The sequence below is a fragment of the Schistocerca serialis genome, chromosome 4 (genome assembly GCF_023864345.2).
Source record: "Schistocerca serialis cubense isolate TAMUIC-IGC-003099 chromosome 4, iqSchSeri2.2, whole genome shotgun sequence".
Taxonomy (NCBI): domain Eukaryota; kingdom Metazoa; phylum Arthropoda; class Insecta; order Orthoptera; family Acrididae; genus Schistocerca; species Schistocerca serialis.
In genome coordinates this window covers 494170840-494187502 of record NC_064641.1, presented here as the reverse complement: position 1 = coordinate 494187502, position 16663 = coordinate 494170840, and the positions used below count along the sequence as shown (strand labels likewise).

The 16663-nt window shown below is 45.9% G+C and overlaps 1 protein-coding gene across 1 annotated transcript in view; it reads left to right on the top strand.

Moving 5' to 3' along the window:
* Positions 1-16663, top strand: part of LOC126474571 (tRNA dimethylallyltransferase-like) — a 627506-nt gene that overhangs the window by 513995 nt on the left and 96848 nt on the right. The window contains exon 4 of the mRNA XM_050102048.1: positions 14790-14958. Coding sequence (XP_049958005.1) covers positions 14790-14958 — 169 coding nt within the window. The remainder of the gene's footprint in view (positions 1-14789; positions 14959-16663) is intronic.

Below are 16663 nucleotides of genomic sequence, written 5' to 3'. Positions count from 1 at the left end.
AATCCAGAAATACGGAATCAACTTGAGATCCCCTGTCCATAGCGGCCATTAATTCGAATAAAGAGCTAGCTGCGTTGCACAAGAACGATGTTTTCTGAAACCATGCTGATTACGTATCAATAGATCGTTCCCTTCGTGGTGATTCATAATGTTTGAATACAGTATATGCTCCTAAACCCTACTGCAAACCGACGTCAATGATATAGGTCTAGGCGCTACAGTGTGGAGCCGAGCGACCGCTACGGTCGCAGGTCCGAACCCTGCCTCGGGCATGGATGTGTGTGATGTCCTTAGGTTAGTTAGGTTTAATTAGTTCTAAGTTCTAGGCGACTGATGACCTCAGAAGTTAAGTCGCATAGTGCTCAGAGCCATTTTTGATATAGGTCTGTAGTTGGATGGTTTACTCCTTCTTAAACACTGGTGCGACCTGCGCAATTTTCCAATCTGTAGGTACAGATCTATCGGTGAGCAAGCGGTTGTGTATGATTGCTAAGTAGGGAGCTATTGTCGTTTAGATTTTTGTTCATCCGTTTCAGCTACTGTTTTTGGAGAATGCCGATGTGAAGAAATAACACACTGGTTGCGTCAAAAATTCTTTTTTAACGCAACTGGTGTGCTATTTCTTCATATGGGATATCTTGTTATTCCATTCACATCACCACCCCCAGTGCAATCGGACTTCTTCCTTGTGCCATCTGTACTTGCTTCACACAGTCAACGAGAAAGACCGGACGTGGTGAAAGCACAAAGTAGGCCTAGTAAGACTCCTTCACACAATGAAAGTAAAATTATGTTCTTCTGCAATTTCAAAAGAACAAGGCCAGCCGCTGTGGCCGAGCGGTTCTAGGCGTTTCAGTCCAGAACTGCGCTGCTGATACGGTCGCAGGTTCGAATCCTGCCTCGGGCATGGATGTGTGTAATGTCCTTAGGTTAGTTAGGTTTAAGTAGTTCTTAGTTCTAGGGAACTGATAACCTCAGATGTTAAGTCCCATTGTGCTTAGAGCCATCTAAAGAACAAGAAATATTTATGGAAAATTGCGAAAAGATATTAAATGAAAATATTTGATATCCGTATTGCCGTTTTTATATCGATGTATCGAAATAATGGCGAAAAGAAATATTGCCGATAGATATCTATATGCTTTGGAGAAAATATCGATGTATCTACATCTCAACAACAGCCCTAACATACACTGCCTGACAAAAAACCTGAAGCACCCAGAAGACATCGTCAGACGTCAGAGAAACTTCCTACGTATACACACTATCTCCGGGTATGTAAATGATAAGAGCTACAGTTCTCTGTGACTGGTGGAACGGCCACCAGAGGCATTAGTATTGTACGTGGCTAGAGTTGTTACCAGGACTGTAGAACGGGGTGTCAACAGCGCCAGACAGTGAAGTATCAATGTGAAGGACACGGAGATGCCGCGTACTAATATGGGACAGCATTATCAGCTTCTAATAGAGTTTGAAAGAGGCGTCACTTTGTGTCTCCATTTGGCCGGATGGTCTAACGGTGCAGTATCCAGATTTGCGGGGCATTTGGATGTGGCAATAGCGCGATGTTGGACTGCAGTGGAACATGAGGACAGCCAAGGTTCTGGTGGACTACGTCTGATGACTACAAGGGATCACAGAGCATACGCGTATTGTGCACCAAGCACATCGTAACCACCTCATATGTGCCTTGTATATGCATCCGCTCGCTCTTCGTAAGATCTGCACCTAAAGACTGGAAAGTTGCACAAGTCACGCCAATGCGCAAGAAAAGAAAGAGGAGTAATGCTCTGAATTGCAGACCCATTGCATCACCAACGTCGGTTTGCAGTAGGATTCTGGAACATAAACTGTGTTCGAACATTATGAACTACCTCGAAGGAAACGATTCATTGACGGATACTCAGCACGGATTCAGAATATATCTACATCTACATCTACATCTATACTCCGCGAGCCACCTTACGGTGTGTGGCGGAGGGTACTTATTGTACCACTATCTGATCCCCCCTTCCCTGTTCCATTCACGAATTGTGCGTGGGAAGAACGACTGCTTGTAAGTCTCCGTATTTGCTCTAATTTCTCGGATCTTTTCGTTGTGATCATTACGCGAGATATATGTGGGCGGTAGTAATATGTTGCCCATCTCTTCCCGGAATGTGCTCTCTCGTAATTTCGATAATAAACCTCTCCGTATTGCGTAACGCCTTTCTTGAAGTGTCCGCCACTGGAGCTTGTTCAGCATCTCCGTAACGCTCTCGCGCTGACTAAATGTCCCCATGACGAATCGCGCTGCTTTTCGCTGGATCATGTCTATCTCTTCTATTAATCCAACCTGGTAAGGGTCCCATACTGATGAGCAATACTCAAGAATCGGACGAACAAGCGTTTTGTAAGCTACTTCTTTCGTCGATGAGTCACATTTTCTTAGAATTCTTCCTATGAATCTCAACCTGGCGCCTGCTTTTCCCACTATTTGTTTTATGTGATCATTCCACTTCAGATCGCTCCGGATAGTAACTCCTAAGTATTTTACGGTCGTTACCGCTTCCAATGATTTACCACCTATGGCATAATCGTACTGGAATGGATTTCTGCCCCTATGTATGCGCATTATATTACATTTATCTACGTTTAGGGAAAGCTGCCAGCTGTCGCACCATGCATTAATCCTCTGCAGGTCCTCCTGGAGTACGTACGAGTCTTCTGATGTTGCTACTTTCTTGTAGACAACCGTGTCATCTGCAAATAGCCTCACGGAGCTACCGATGTTGTCAACTAAGTCATTTATGTATATTGTAAACAATAAAGGTCCTATCACGCTTCCCTGCGGTACTCCCGAAATTACCTCTACATCTGCAGATTTTGAACCGTTAAGAATGACATGTTGTGTTCTTTCTTCTAGGAAATCCTGAATCCAATCACAAACCTGGTCCGATATTCCGTAAGCTCGTATTTTTTTCACTAAACGTAAGTGCGGAACCGTATCAAATGCCTTCCTGAAGTCCAGGAATACGGCATCAATCTGCTCGCCAGTGTCTACGGCACTGTGAATTTCTTGGGCAAATAGGGCGAGCTGAGTTTCACATGATCTCTGTTTGCGGAATCCATGTTGGTTATGATGAAGGAGATTTGTATTATCTAAGAACGTCATAATACGAGAACACAAAACATGTTCCATTATTCTACAACAGATTGACGTAAGCGAAATAGGCCTATAATTATTCGCATCTGATTTATGACCCTTCTTGAAAATGGGAACGACCTGCGCTTTCTTCCAGTCGCTAGGTACTTTACGTTCTTCCAGCGATCTACGATAAATTGCTGATAGAAAGGGGGCAAGTTCTTTAGCATAATCACTGTAGAATCTTAAGGGTATCTCGTCTGGTCCGGATGCTTTTCCGCTACTAAGTGATAGCAGTTGTTTTTCAATTCCGATATCGTTTATTTCAATATTTTCCATTTTGGCGTCCGTGCGACGGCTGAAGTCAGGGACCGTGTTACGATTTTCCGCAGTGAAACAGTTTCGGAACACTGAATTCAGTATTTCTGCCTTTCTTCGGTCGTCCTCTGTTTCGGTGCCATCGTGGTCAACGAGTGACTGAATAGGGGATTTAGATCCGCTTACCAATTTTACATATGACCAAACCTTTTTAGGGTTCTTGTTTAGATTGTTTGCCAATGTTTTATGTTCGAATTCGTTGAATGGTTCTCTCATTGCTCTCTTTACGCTCTTTTTCGCTTCGTTCAGCTTTTCCTTATCAGCTATGATTCGACTACTCTTAAACCTATGATGAAGCTTTCTTTGTTTCCGTAGTACCTTTCGTACATGATTGTTATACCACGGTGGATCTTTCCCCTCGCTTTGGACCTTAGTCGGTACGAACTTATCTAAGGCGTACTGGACGATGTTTCTGAATTTTTTCCATTTTTGTTCCACATCCTCTTCCTCAGAAATGAACGTTTGATGGTGGTCACTCAGATATTCTGCGATTTGTGCCCTATCACTCTTGTTAAGCAAATATATTTTCCTTCCTTTCTTGGCATTTCTTATTACACTTGTAGTCATTGATGCAACCACTGACTTATGATCACTGATACCCTCTGCTACATTCACGGAGTCGAAAAGTTCCGGTCTATTTGTTGCTATGAGGTCTAAAACGTTAGCTTCACGAGTTGGTTCTCTAACTATCTGCTCGAAGTAATTCTCGGACAAGGCAGTCAGGATAATGTCACAAGAGTCTCTGTCCCTGGCTCCAGTTCTGATTGTGTGACTATCCCATTCTATACCTGGTAGATTGAAGTCTCCCCCTATTACAATAGTATGATCACGAAACTTCTTCACGACGTTCTGCAGGTTCTCTCTGAGGCGCTCAACTACTACGGTTGCTGATGCAGGTGGTCTATAGAAGCATCCGACTATCATATCTGACCCACCTTTGATACTTAACTTAACCCAGATTATTTCACATTCGCATTCGCTAATAACTTCACTGGATATTATTGAATTCTTTACTGCTATAAATACTCCTCCACCATTGGCGTTTATCCTATCCTTGCGGTATATATTCCATTCTGTGTCTAGGATTTCGTTACTGTTCACTTCCGGTTTTAACCAACTTTCCGTTCCTAATACTATATGCGCACTATTTCCTTCAATAAGAGATACTAATTCAGGAACCTTGCCCTGGATACTCCTGCAGTTTACCAATATTACGTTGACTTTTCCTGTTTTTGGTCTCTGAGGACGGACGTTCTTTATCAACGATGATAATGTCCTCTCTGGTAAGCCGTCAGGTATTTTATCGTTTCGCCCAAGGGGGGGTCCCTCTAACCTAAAAAACCCCCGTGTGCACGCCACACGTACTCTGCTACCCTAGTAGCTGCTTCCGGCGTGTAGTGCACGCCTGACCTGTCTAGGGGGGCCCTACAGTTCTCCACCCAATAACGGAGGTCGATGAATTTGCAACCATTATAGTCGCAGAGTCGTCTGAGCCTCTGGTTTAGACCCTCCACACGGCTCCAAACCAGAGGACCGCGATCGACTCTGGGCACTATGCTGCAGATATTAAGCTCAGCTTGCACTCCGCGTGCGATGCTGGTTGTCTTCACCAAATCAGCCAGCCGCCGGAAGGAACCAAGGATGGCCTCAGAACCCAAGCGGCAGGCGTCATTCGTTCCGACATGTGCTACTATCTGCAGCCGGTCACACCCAGTGCGTTCAATAGCTGCCGGAAGGGCCTCCTCCACATTACGGACGAGACCCCCCGGCAAGCACACCGAGTGCACACTGGCATTCTTCCCCGACCTACCCGCTATTTTCCTAAGGGGCTCCATAACCCGCCTAACGTTGGAGCTCCCTATAACTAATAGGCCCGCCCTCTGTGACTGTCGGGACCTTGCCGGAGAATCGGCCACTGGCCCAACAGGCGAGGCATCCTGTGGTGGCTCGGAAACGATGTCATCACCACTAGGAAGCACCCCGTACCTGTTGGAAAGGGGTAAGGCAGCTGCCACGCGGCCAGATCCCACCTTCGCCTTTCGGCCAGGCACGCGCGAGCCCACCACTGTCCGCCATTCACCCTGGAGTGATGGCTGACCGGTAAGATGCTCACTGCCGGAAGACGCAGCGACATCAGGGGTTCCATGCGATTCCAAGGCCACCGAAGTAGGCATAGGTCTCACCACAGTTGCCCCAACGCCACTACGAGCCGACGCCTGCGCCTCGAGCTCGATGAGCCTAACAGACAAAGCCTCCACCTGCCCCCGAAGAGTGGCCAATTCTCCTTGCGTCCGCTCACAACAACCACAGTCCCTACACATGACTGGTTACCCTACAAGCGAACGGTGTACTCGCCTTATTAGCAGCAGGAAATCGAAGTGCTCTCTCACTGACGGTCTAACCGACACTGAGCTGTTCTAACCAAACAAACAAAAGCCTGTACGATACGAGGGTCGATAGCAACGGCGATACTGTACACTACACTGTTATTAAAATAAACGGTTGTGTCTAGTAGGCACTCAAACACGCAAGAAATTACAAAAATAAAATAGTAACTACCCAGATAACTGAAAATAAGTTGTACCTGTTTGAAGCTCGCAAAAATGTGTAACAAGCGAACGGTGTACTCGCCTTATTAGCAGCAGGAAATCGAAGTGCTCTCTCACTGACGGTCTAACCGACACTGAGCTGTTCTAACCAAACAAACAAAAGCCTGTACGATACAAGGGTCGATAGCAACGGCGATACTGTACACTACACTGTTATTAAAATAAACGTTCTTCTGAAACACAGCCAGCTGTTTTATTCCCACGAATTAATGACTGCTGTCGGTATGGGATGTGAAATTGATCGCATATTTTTAGATTTCCAGAAAATTTTCGACAGCGTTCCTCACAAGCGTCTTCTAATCCAATTTCGTGCCTATGCAGTATCGCCTCAGTTGTGTGACTGGATGTGCTATTTCCTATGAGAAAGGTAACAGTTCGTAGTAGCTGACGGAAAGTTATCGAGTAAAACAGAACAATATCTGGCGTTCCCCAAGAAAGTGTTACAGGCCCTCTTCTGTGCCTGATCTACATAAACGACGTAGGAGACAATCTCATAAGTGCTCTTTGATCTTTTGCAGATGATGCAGTCATTTACCGTCTTGTGAAGTCATCAGATGATCCAAAGGAATTGCAAAATTTTTTAGACAAGATATCTATAAGACACGAAAATTGGCAATTGACTCTAAGTAATGACAAGTTTGAAATCATCCACATAAGTACTAAAAAAAAAAATCCGCTAGATTTCGGTTACAAGATAAAACGCACAAATCTAAATGCTGTAAATTCAGCTAAATACGACGGCTGTTCGGAAAGTAAGATCCTATCGGTTGCGAAATGTAAATCACAGCGAAATCAAAAATGTATTATTTGCAAGATTTAGCTATATCTTCCGACTAGTTTTCTACACAATTGCCACTCTGACTGAGACATTTGTCGTAGATTGTTCCAACTTTCCAATAACTTCGTCATAGAAAGCAACCGTCTGTGCTTGCTTCAAGTTCTCTACCAGAATACCACGATATGGGTGCCCAAATCTTTATCGAGTACGCGCCATCTTTCACTCTTCGGACGTAAACTCTGCCAGAAGTTGGAAACAGTTTTGAAATAAGACTCGCCCAATCAAATCACATTCTTTGATTGTTCCATAGTCCAAATTTTATGGCTTCGCCACCACGTTTTCCTGTTAAGGGCCTTTGCGTCAGTAATGAGTGATTTTGGAACTCCAACACACCCTGCAAATTCCCTGCTGATGGAGCTCCATTCGAACTGTTGGTGTTGACAGGGTTCGTGAGTGGTATATTCAGTTCTGCAGCGTCTTTTCTATCTGGCGTCGTATTACTTTTCGTCAGAGTCCTCTTCAATGACCGTCTGTCACGATCACATAACACACACTTTCGTCTGCGTACAACCTGCAGCCTTGCCTAGCAGCTGCAGCTATGTTCAAGGTCACATTTCTTGTGGTGTTTACATATTTCTGTCGAACCCTTGTGTAACCCTTACAAGATTTCAGGAGAAATTCTAGGGAACTTCAGTGGGTATCCATGGATTGAAGACTTCGTAATTCTCGCGAAACCCTGTTGGGTAAATTTAGGTAATGGTATTCGGACAAGATTTGGCGACCATTGTGCTGCCACGGAGATGTATTCACATCTCGCGTAGAGATCATGCGATTCATGTAAGAGAGATTTGAGGGAGGAGACAGTACAAAGGCATGCAGACAGTCATTTCACCTTCGCTCGATACGCGCATGGAACAGGAAAGAAATCACTAATATTGGTAGGATGTACTCTACGCCGTGCACTGTACAGCGGATATACAGGGTGTTACAAAAGGTACGGCCAAACTTTCAGGAAACATTCCTCACACACAAATAAAGAAAAAATGTTATGTGGACATGTGTCCGGAAACGCTTAATTTCCATGTTAGAGCTCGTTTTAGTTTCGTTCTTCCACCTACGCTCAATGGAGCACGTTATCATGATTTCATACGGGATACTCTACTTGTGCTGCTAGAACATGTGCCTTTACAAGTACGACACAACATATGGTTCATGCACGATGGAGCTCCTGCACATTTCAGTCGAAGTGTTCGTACGCTTCTCAACAACAGATTCGGTGACCATGGATTGGCAGAGGCGGACCAATTCCATGGCCTCCATACTCCCCTGACCTCAACCCTCTTGACTTTCATTTATGGGGGCAGTTGAAAGCTCTTGTCTACGCAACCCCGGTACCAAATGTAGAGACTCTTCGTGCTCGTACTGTGGACGGCTGTGATACAATACGCCATTCTCCAGGGCTGCATCAGCGCATCAGAGATTCCATGTGACGGAGGGTGGATGCATGTATCCTCACTAACGGAGGACATTTTGAACATTTCCTGTAACAAAGTGTTTGAAGTCACGCTGGTACGTTCTGTTGCTGTGTGTTTCCATTCCATGATTAATGTGATTTGAAGAGAAGTAATAAAATGAGCTCTAACATGGAAAGTAAGCGTTTCCGGACACATGTCCACATCACATATTTTCTTTCTTTGTGTGAGGAATGTTTCCTGAAAGTTTGGCCGTACCTTTTTGTAACACCCTGTATAAAATATCCAGTAGTGCCGTCCGTAATGTTCAGGATGCGTGGCAAGGTCAAACGGAATTAAATGATATTTGTATTACATTAGGCCTTAAGCTTGGGCTGCATTTGAGCGGAAAGAAGCGAATACAGAGGAACGATTGCCGGCGAGCCTTCTCTAAAGTGTAAACGCTACTCGAGCGCAATCGATCTGCACCGTTTGTGTTCCATTCACGTTCGCACGTGCCCGCTCTTGTTCCAAAGGTTGTTGGTCCTTCCGCGAAACGTCAAAGAAAGATCGCAGGCTCTCCGCTTGGGCGCTCACGCCGTTGTGAACCGCACAGGTTCGCCTGTTTTCGCAAGCTTTTTTCGGTGCTATAACCTGTTACTCGCGTGTGTTTTGTGAGCGCTATGGTGGTGTGATAAAAAGGTTCTAATGTTAATCAAATGATGAATGAGTGAGTTCTTTGTGAAGCGAGAGATTTGGAACACATGCATACAACATTTAAAAGTAGGATGGTTTTGCAAGAAACTGGCGAAGCAATGAATTAATTCTTTACCTCTTCGTACAGGCTGGTAATTCAGAGTGATATGTTTTTTTTTCTTCTACGCCGCTTTTCTTGTTTAACCGCGAACAGCGTGCTTGCTATAGTCACATAAACGTTCTTCAGTTCAAGCTGTGTGTATGTGTGTGTGTGTGTGTGTGTGTGTGTGTGTGTGTGTCAGATTTGGATTTCAGTGTCATACTGCGGTCGCTATTGCAAGTACTCTGTATTAATTCCGTCCTTTTTCAGACTTTACAGCCATTCCTTCTCTCTTCTTGTCGGTTTTCCCACCTTGGCACACGGCTGCCTTGGGGAACTTGGTACACCCCATCCTCTCGACGCCCTCTGGCCATTTGTGTTACGGTGTCGACGGCTTCTATCTTTAATTCCTGTCTTTCGTTTTGTTTCCGTACATCCTTCAGTCTTCTCTAGGTCTCTCATTTTACAGGTCTGCACTCCAGTCATTGCTTTCTGTGCAGATATACAGGTTTATCATCGATACACCAAAGTGGTGACTACCATAACGTCGTAAAAATGTAATCTTATTTCCTATCTCGTATTTTCTAAAGTGTTTATGGATTGTTCCACAGAACGTTTGCTATTTTAGCTTTCCTCGGTGTGTGTCTGTCTTTACCATAACTAATTTTACACCTTGAGTTATTGAACGAGAACGTTTGTTCTGAATTTTTGTTCTCAAGGATTACTTTTTTTGCGTTACCGGCTCTTTTTTTGCAGTATGCCATTACCATTGTTTTCTCATTGGATATGTTTCTACCTTGTTTTACATACATCTGATAAAGGTGATGTGCGGATCGTTGCAGTGTATTTTAAGTATCTTGATTTTTGTCTTCAGTTTCTTGGATTGTTTTCTGCGAATAATAGTGTTAAAATTTTATCTTCTGTTAATTTTTGTTACCCATGTCAAGATTTTGTTTTTCTATTGTGGGTGATAATACTTACCGTTAGAAAATACTGGCGATATAGGACAGCCAATTTATTACATTTTTCGTCCTTTCGTGTAGAGGTTTAACCACCTTTATCAGCTGCATAGGATAGCCTTGATTTTCTAACACTGTCGGTAATATAAACCAGGAGAAAGAATAATGAATAAAGGAATTGCATGAGGCTTTCCCAGTCCCAACATTATTTAAGTGACACGATGCACAGAGTGATCGCTTATTGAACAACTACAAATGATCACAAGCTCACTGAAATGCAACTTGCTGTGTTCATCTATGAGATCCAGAGTCCGTAGATAACACCGCTCAAATTGATGCTGTATTCTTTGACTACCGGAAGGCATTCGATACAGTTCCGCACTATTACTTAGTGAGCAGTATGTGAACTTGGGGAATAGCAGTTTGCTAGTAGCCTAATCTCAGTAATACTTCGTTCTTAAGGGGGCAAAATACCTTATGTAAACTAACTTCGGGAGCGCATTGAAAGAGTGTTGCAGAGCCGTTACCTTTCAGAACAGATGTCGGAAGCTTACTGAGACTATTCGCAGATGATGCTGTTGTATACAGAAAAGTTGTAGCGTCAGAAATGTGTACCGGAATGCAGGAAGTTCCATGCAGTATGGATGCATGATGCAAAGACTGGCAGTTCAATTGGTTGAAATGGCTCTGAGCACTATGTGACTTAACATCTGTGGTCATCAGTCCCCTAGAACGTAGAACTACTTAAACCTAACTAACCTAAGGACATCACACACATCCATGCCCGAGGCAGGATTCGAACCTGCGACCGTAGCAGTCACGCGGTTCGACTGGCAGTTGACCGTCAACGTAAATAAAAGTAATTTTGTCCAATCAAATTAATTTTAAAGCGGAATTTTACGTGCCCATGCGATAGAGTGGGCGAAAATTAGTCTTGTGCGATATTAGTTTTATAGTTGTGAGGGACAGTAAGACACGGAAACTAACCAGTACTTCAGCAGCGCCCTCTCCCGCCCTGACCTCTACTGCCATGCAGCAGTGCTGCTCATTCGCTACTGGAGTGCTAGTTTTATAGTGCTTTATCGTGTTTCCTGCCGCTGTTAATACATACGGACAAAGCAAATATCGCACTGGACTAATTTGGGCCCCCTCTATCAAGTAGGCAAGCAACGGCCTTGCCGCAGTGGATACACTGGTTCCCGTCATATCACCGAATTTAAGCGCTGTCGGGTGTGGCCGGCTCTTGGATGGCTGACCATCCGGGTCACTATGCACTGTTGCCATTTTTCGGGCTGCACTCAGCCTCGTGATGCCAATTGGGGAGCTACTCGACCGAATAGTAACGGCTCCGTTCAAAGAAAACCATCATAACGACCGGGAGAGCGGTGTGCTGACCACACGCCCCTCCTATCCGCATCCTCACCTGAGGATGACACGGCGGTCGGATGGTACCGATGGGCCGCTTGTGGCCTGACGACGGAGTGCCTATCAAGTAGGCGCGTAAAACATGGCTTTAAAAATCGTTTTGTTCGTAATGGGGAAATAAATTACACTGTCCGTCGATGCTGGGCGTCGCATGAAAGATTTGATGAGTGGTGTTTGTCTGGACTGATTCCGCCTACACATTGCAGGAACGAAATTCGAAATATCCGTCGACACATCAGAGGAAATGCATCTGAGGACTCTTTGGAGAGACATGTAGTACTCGTGTGAAATACATGTGACATATGGAAACACGATAGAACTCATGAGCAAAAACCTAGTTGCTTCTATTGCCGTATACTTTCAGTGATGCCTGTTTTCACCATTATGTTTGATATATCCTGTGGATATGCAGGCCGTCTAAAAAAAATAAAATAAATAAAAAAAAACCTCAGACGATGCTTAGTATGTGTGCGGGAAGGCAAACTGATCGGTATTCAAGAAGGAACCCATGTCCGGAAACGCACTGTTTGGGCGATGGAGAGTGTAAAAATGCGAGAACGAACGGTTATGACGGTTTGTTCCTATTCGTTTTGGTGACTGAAAACGGAAGGTATGCAGCACTTCAGCTATCTGTGTACTGCGTACGGACGACCTGAGCCCTAGAACATTGCTGCGCATGCGCTGTATTCCTCCACACAGCCATTGTGTGCTTTCTACTGGAGACCTTGTGGTCAGCTAGCGCACTAACGTTGTTGACAGCAGTGCGACAAGTATTAGTACACAGGTGCAGGAATGACTGACCTGGTGTTTGCATACGACAATGCGTATTGAATTGGGAGAGCTGTTCTAAGACTGAATGCGAAACGTTTGACAAACAGACGTACCACCCATCGCTGCACGTTCGCGGGTCCGGAACCGCGCGACTGCTGATGTCGCGGGTTCGAATCCTGCCTTGGGCATGGATGTGTGTGATGTCCTTAGATTAGTTAGGTTTAAGTAGTTCTAAGTTCTAGGGGACTGATGACCGTAGATGTTAAGTTCCATAGTGCTCAGAGCCATTTGAACCATTTTGAATACTATCGCCAGTCTGGTGTTTGCCCACTGGTAGGTGCCGAAACGTGATGGGAGTCGTCCATGCTTGTCTCGGGCACTACAGTTGGAGGGGAACGTGCTGACAATGTTGGAAGAGGACCCAGAAATCAGCACTCTACAGGTGGCAGAGGCACTGCACACGGGTAAAAGCGCCCTGTGGCGTGTTGTCCATGAGCACCGGCTCCATCCATACGGGAAGTCTAGACATTACGGGAAGGAGACTACCCACTACGGGTAGAGTTCGCGCAGTGGTATTTACAACAATGCATACACCAGCCACAGTTACTGAGCTTGGTGCCAATTCATAGATGAATTGACGTTTACTAGGGACGGCATACTAAACTTGCACGACATACATGTTTCGGCGGGCGAAGACCCGCGTGCGCAGGTGATTCAGAATCGTAAACACAGGTTCGGTATTCAGATCTGGACCGGGATAATCGGTGACCATAACACTGGGCCATATCTAGTGCTTGACAGACCAACAAGACCAAACTACTTCACATTTATTAGAGATGTTTTACCTACCCTATTGGATGTAGTGCCACTAAGTGTTCGGATGGACATGCGGCTGCAACACGACGGAGCTGCAGCAGACTTTGATGGCGAAGTGCGAAATCACTTCGTCACGTATCCCAATCGATGGATTGGTTGGGGTGGACCACACATGTCCAATCGATGGATTGGTAGGGGTGGACCAGTTCCATGGCCAGCAAGGTCACTAGATCCGACACCTCTCGACTATTTTCTGTTGTGTAGTGTGAAGAGTATGGTGTGTGGCACACCTGTCACTTCAGCGGAGGACCTTATTGCTGAGCCCACGAAGCGATTGAAATACCTCAAAGACAACCGCGCGTACTTGCTCATATGCGTGAGACTCAGCATAGTCGATGTAAGCTTCGCAGTGACGTTGGAGGTGTGCAATTCGAAGCCTGTCTGTAATGTAGCCAGCGAGACGTGCTACTCATGTTGTGTATACACTACTGGCCATTAAAATTGCTACACCAAGAAGAAATTCACATGATAAACGGGTATTCGTTAGACACATATATTATCCTAGAACTGACATGTGATTACATTTTCACGCAATTTGGGTGCATAGATCCTGAGAAATCATTACCCAGAACAACCACCTCTGGCCGTAATAACGGTCTTGATACGCCTGGGCATTGTGTCAAACAGAGCTTGGATTGCGTGTACAGGTACAGCTGCCCATGCAGCTTCAACACGATATCACAGTTCATCAAGAGTAGTGACTGGCGTATAGTGACGAGCCAGTTGCTCAGCCACCACTGACCAGACGTTTTCAATTGGTGAGAGATCTGGAGAATGTGCTGAGTAGTCGAACATTTTCTGTATCCGGAAAGGCCCTTACAGGACCTGCAACATGCGGGATCGAGACGTGGCTGCTCGATCCGTTATAGTCATGCGGATAAGATGCCTGTCATCTCGACTGCTAGTGATACGAGTCCGTTGGGATCCAGCACGGCGTTCCGTATTACGCTCCTGAACCTACCGATTCCATATTCTCCTAACAGTCATTGGATCTCGACCAACGCGAGCAGCAGTGTCGCGATACGATAAACAGCAATCGCGATAGGCTACAATCCGACGTTTATCAATATCGGAAACGTGATGGTACGCATTTCTCCTCCTTACACGAGGCATGACAATAACGTTTCACCAGGCCATCCCGGTCAACTGGCGTCTGTGTATGAGAAATCGTTTGGAAACTTTCCTCATGTCAGCACGTTGTAGGTGTCGCCACCGGCGCCAACCTTGTGTGAATGCGCTGAAAAGCTAATCATTTGCATATCACAGCATCTTCTTCCTGTCGGTTAAATTTCGCGTCTGTAGCACGTCACCTTCGTGGTGTAGCAATTTTAATGGCCAGTAGTATATTTGTGTAATGTGGAACGCGCGCACATCTCAGACTTCGAAGTTCTCCAGAACCCAAGCCGCGCGTTTCTGGATGTGGGTTCCTATTTGAAACCCGCTCAGTGTTGCTTTCTGCACAACATACTAACCGTTGTTTGTGTTTCTTTGGGACACATGTAGATATTGTTTGCTGACGTTGATCCACTGCCATTTGACCCTGGGTATACCGGGCTGTAGTTGCTGTTGTGGCCTTGTTTGCAAGTGAGGTGGTACACAGCGAGGGGCTTGTGTGTGGACAGGTGATGGCGAGGACGCGGTGAGCGAGGCCATCCTGAAACGCAGCCGCGGCGCCGGCGACCCGGAGGAGCTGCGTTCTGTGTCCAGCGAGGAGCTGCACCGCCGCCTCCAGCTGGTCGACCCCGAGATGGCGGCCAGCCTCCACCCCAACAACCGCCGCCGCATCATCAGGTGAGCTGCTAGCCGGCAGCGGCAACTTGCAGGCAGCACTGCCTTAACTTCATGCCTTTACTGCGTTGTGCTGTCACAGCTAGAAATACTTTACGGTATACCAGTTAAGCCCGCACCCCTGTTCTTTACAGAATCTAATTCCCCAAGATAAAACATGAAATCTCCTAAAGCACATGTCGTAAATTGATACAATGTTGCAAATATAATGAATCGCCAAAGAAAATGGTATAGGCATGCCTTTTCAAATACGGAGATATCTAACATGCACAGTACGGCGCTGCGGTCGGCAACGCCCATAACAGCAATTGTCTGGCGCAGTTGTTAGATCCGTTACTGCTCCTACAATGATAGGTTATCAAGATTTAAGTGAGTTTGAACGTGGTGCTATGGTCGGCGCACGAACGATGGGACACACACAGCACCTCCAAGGTAGCGATCAAGTGGGGATTTTCCCGTTAGACCATTTCACGTGTGTACCGTGAATATGAGGAATCCGGTAAAAAATTAAATGCCGGCCGTTGTGGCCGAGTGGTTCTAGGCGCTTCAGTCGAGAACCTCGCTGCTGCTACGGTCGCAGGTTTGAATCCCGCCTCGGGCATGGATGTGTGCGATGTCCTTAGGTTAGTTAGGTTTAAGCACTAGGGGACGGATGACCTCAGATGTTAAGTTCCATAGTGCTTAGAGCTATTTGAACCATCAAATCTCCGACATCGCTGCGGCCGGAAAAAGATTCTGCAAGAATGTGACCAACGACGACTGAAGAGAATCGTTCAAAGTGACAGAAATGCAACCCTTCCGCAAATTGCTGCAGATTTCAATGCTGGGCCATCAACAAGTGTCAGCGTTCAAGCCATTCAACGAAACATCATCAGTATGGGCCTTCGGAGCCGAAGGCTCCCCGTGTACCCTTGATGACTGCACGACAGAAAGCTTTACGCCTCGCCTGGGCCCGTGTACACCGACATTGATGACTGGAAACATGTTGCCTGGTTGTACGAGTCTCGTTTCCAATTCAATCGAATGGATGGACGTGTACGGGTATGGAAACCACCTCATGAATCCATGGACCCTGCATGTCAACAGAGGAATGTTCAAGCTGATGGAGGCTCTATTATGGTTTGGGGCGTGCGTTGTTGGAGTGATATGGGACCCCTGATCCGTCTAGATACGACTCTGACACGTGACACGTACGTAAGCGTCCTGTCTGATCACCTACATCCATTCATGTTCATTGCGGATTTCGACGGACTTCCAGCAGGACAATGCGACACTCGACACGTCCAGAATTGCTACAGAGTGGCTCCAGAAACACTCTTTTGACTTCCAACACTTCCGCTGGCCGCCAAACTCCCCCGACATGAACATTATTGAGCATAAGCCAACTGAGCTACCCCAGCGCGACTTGCGACCCGTCCTCACAGCTTCAATTTTGCCAGTACCTCGTCCCGAGTTCGAGTCTGGGTCCGGCACACAGTTTTAATCTGTCAGGAAGTTTCATATCAGCGCACACTCCGCTACAGAGTGAAAATCTCATTCTCGATTATTGAGTATATCTGTGATGCCTTGTAACGTGCTGTTCAGAAGAGATCTTCACCCCCTCGTACTCTTACGGATTTATGGACAGTCCTGCAGGATTCATGGTGTCAATTCCCTCCAGCAGTAATTCAGACATTAGTCGATTCCATGCCACGTGTTGTTGCGACGC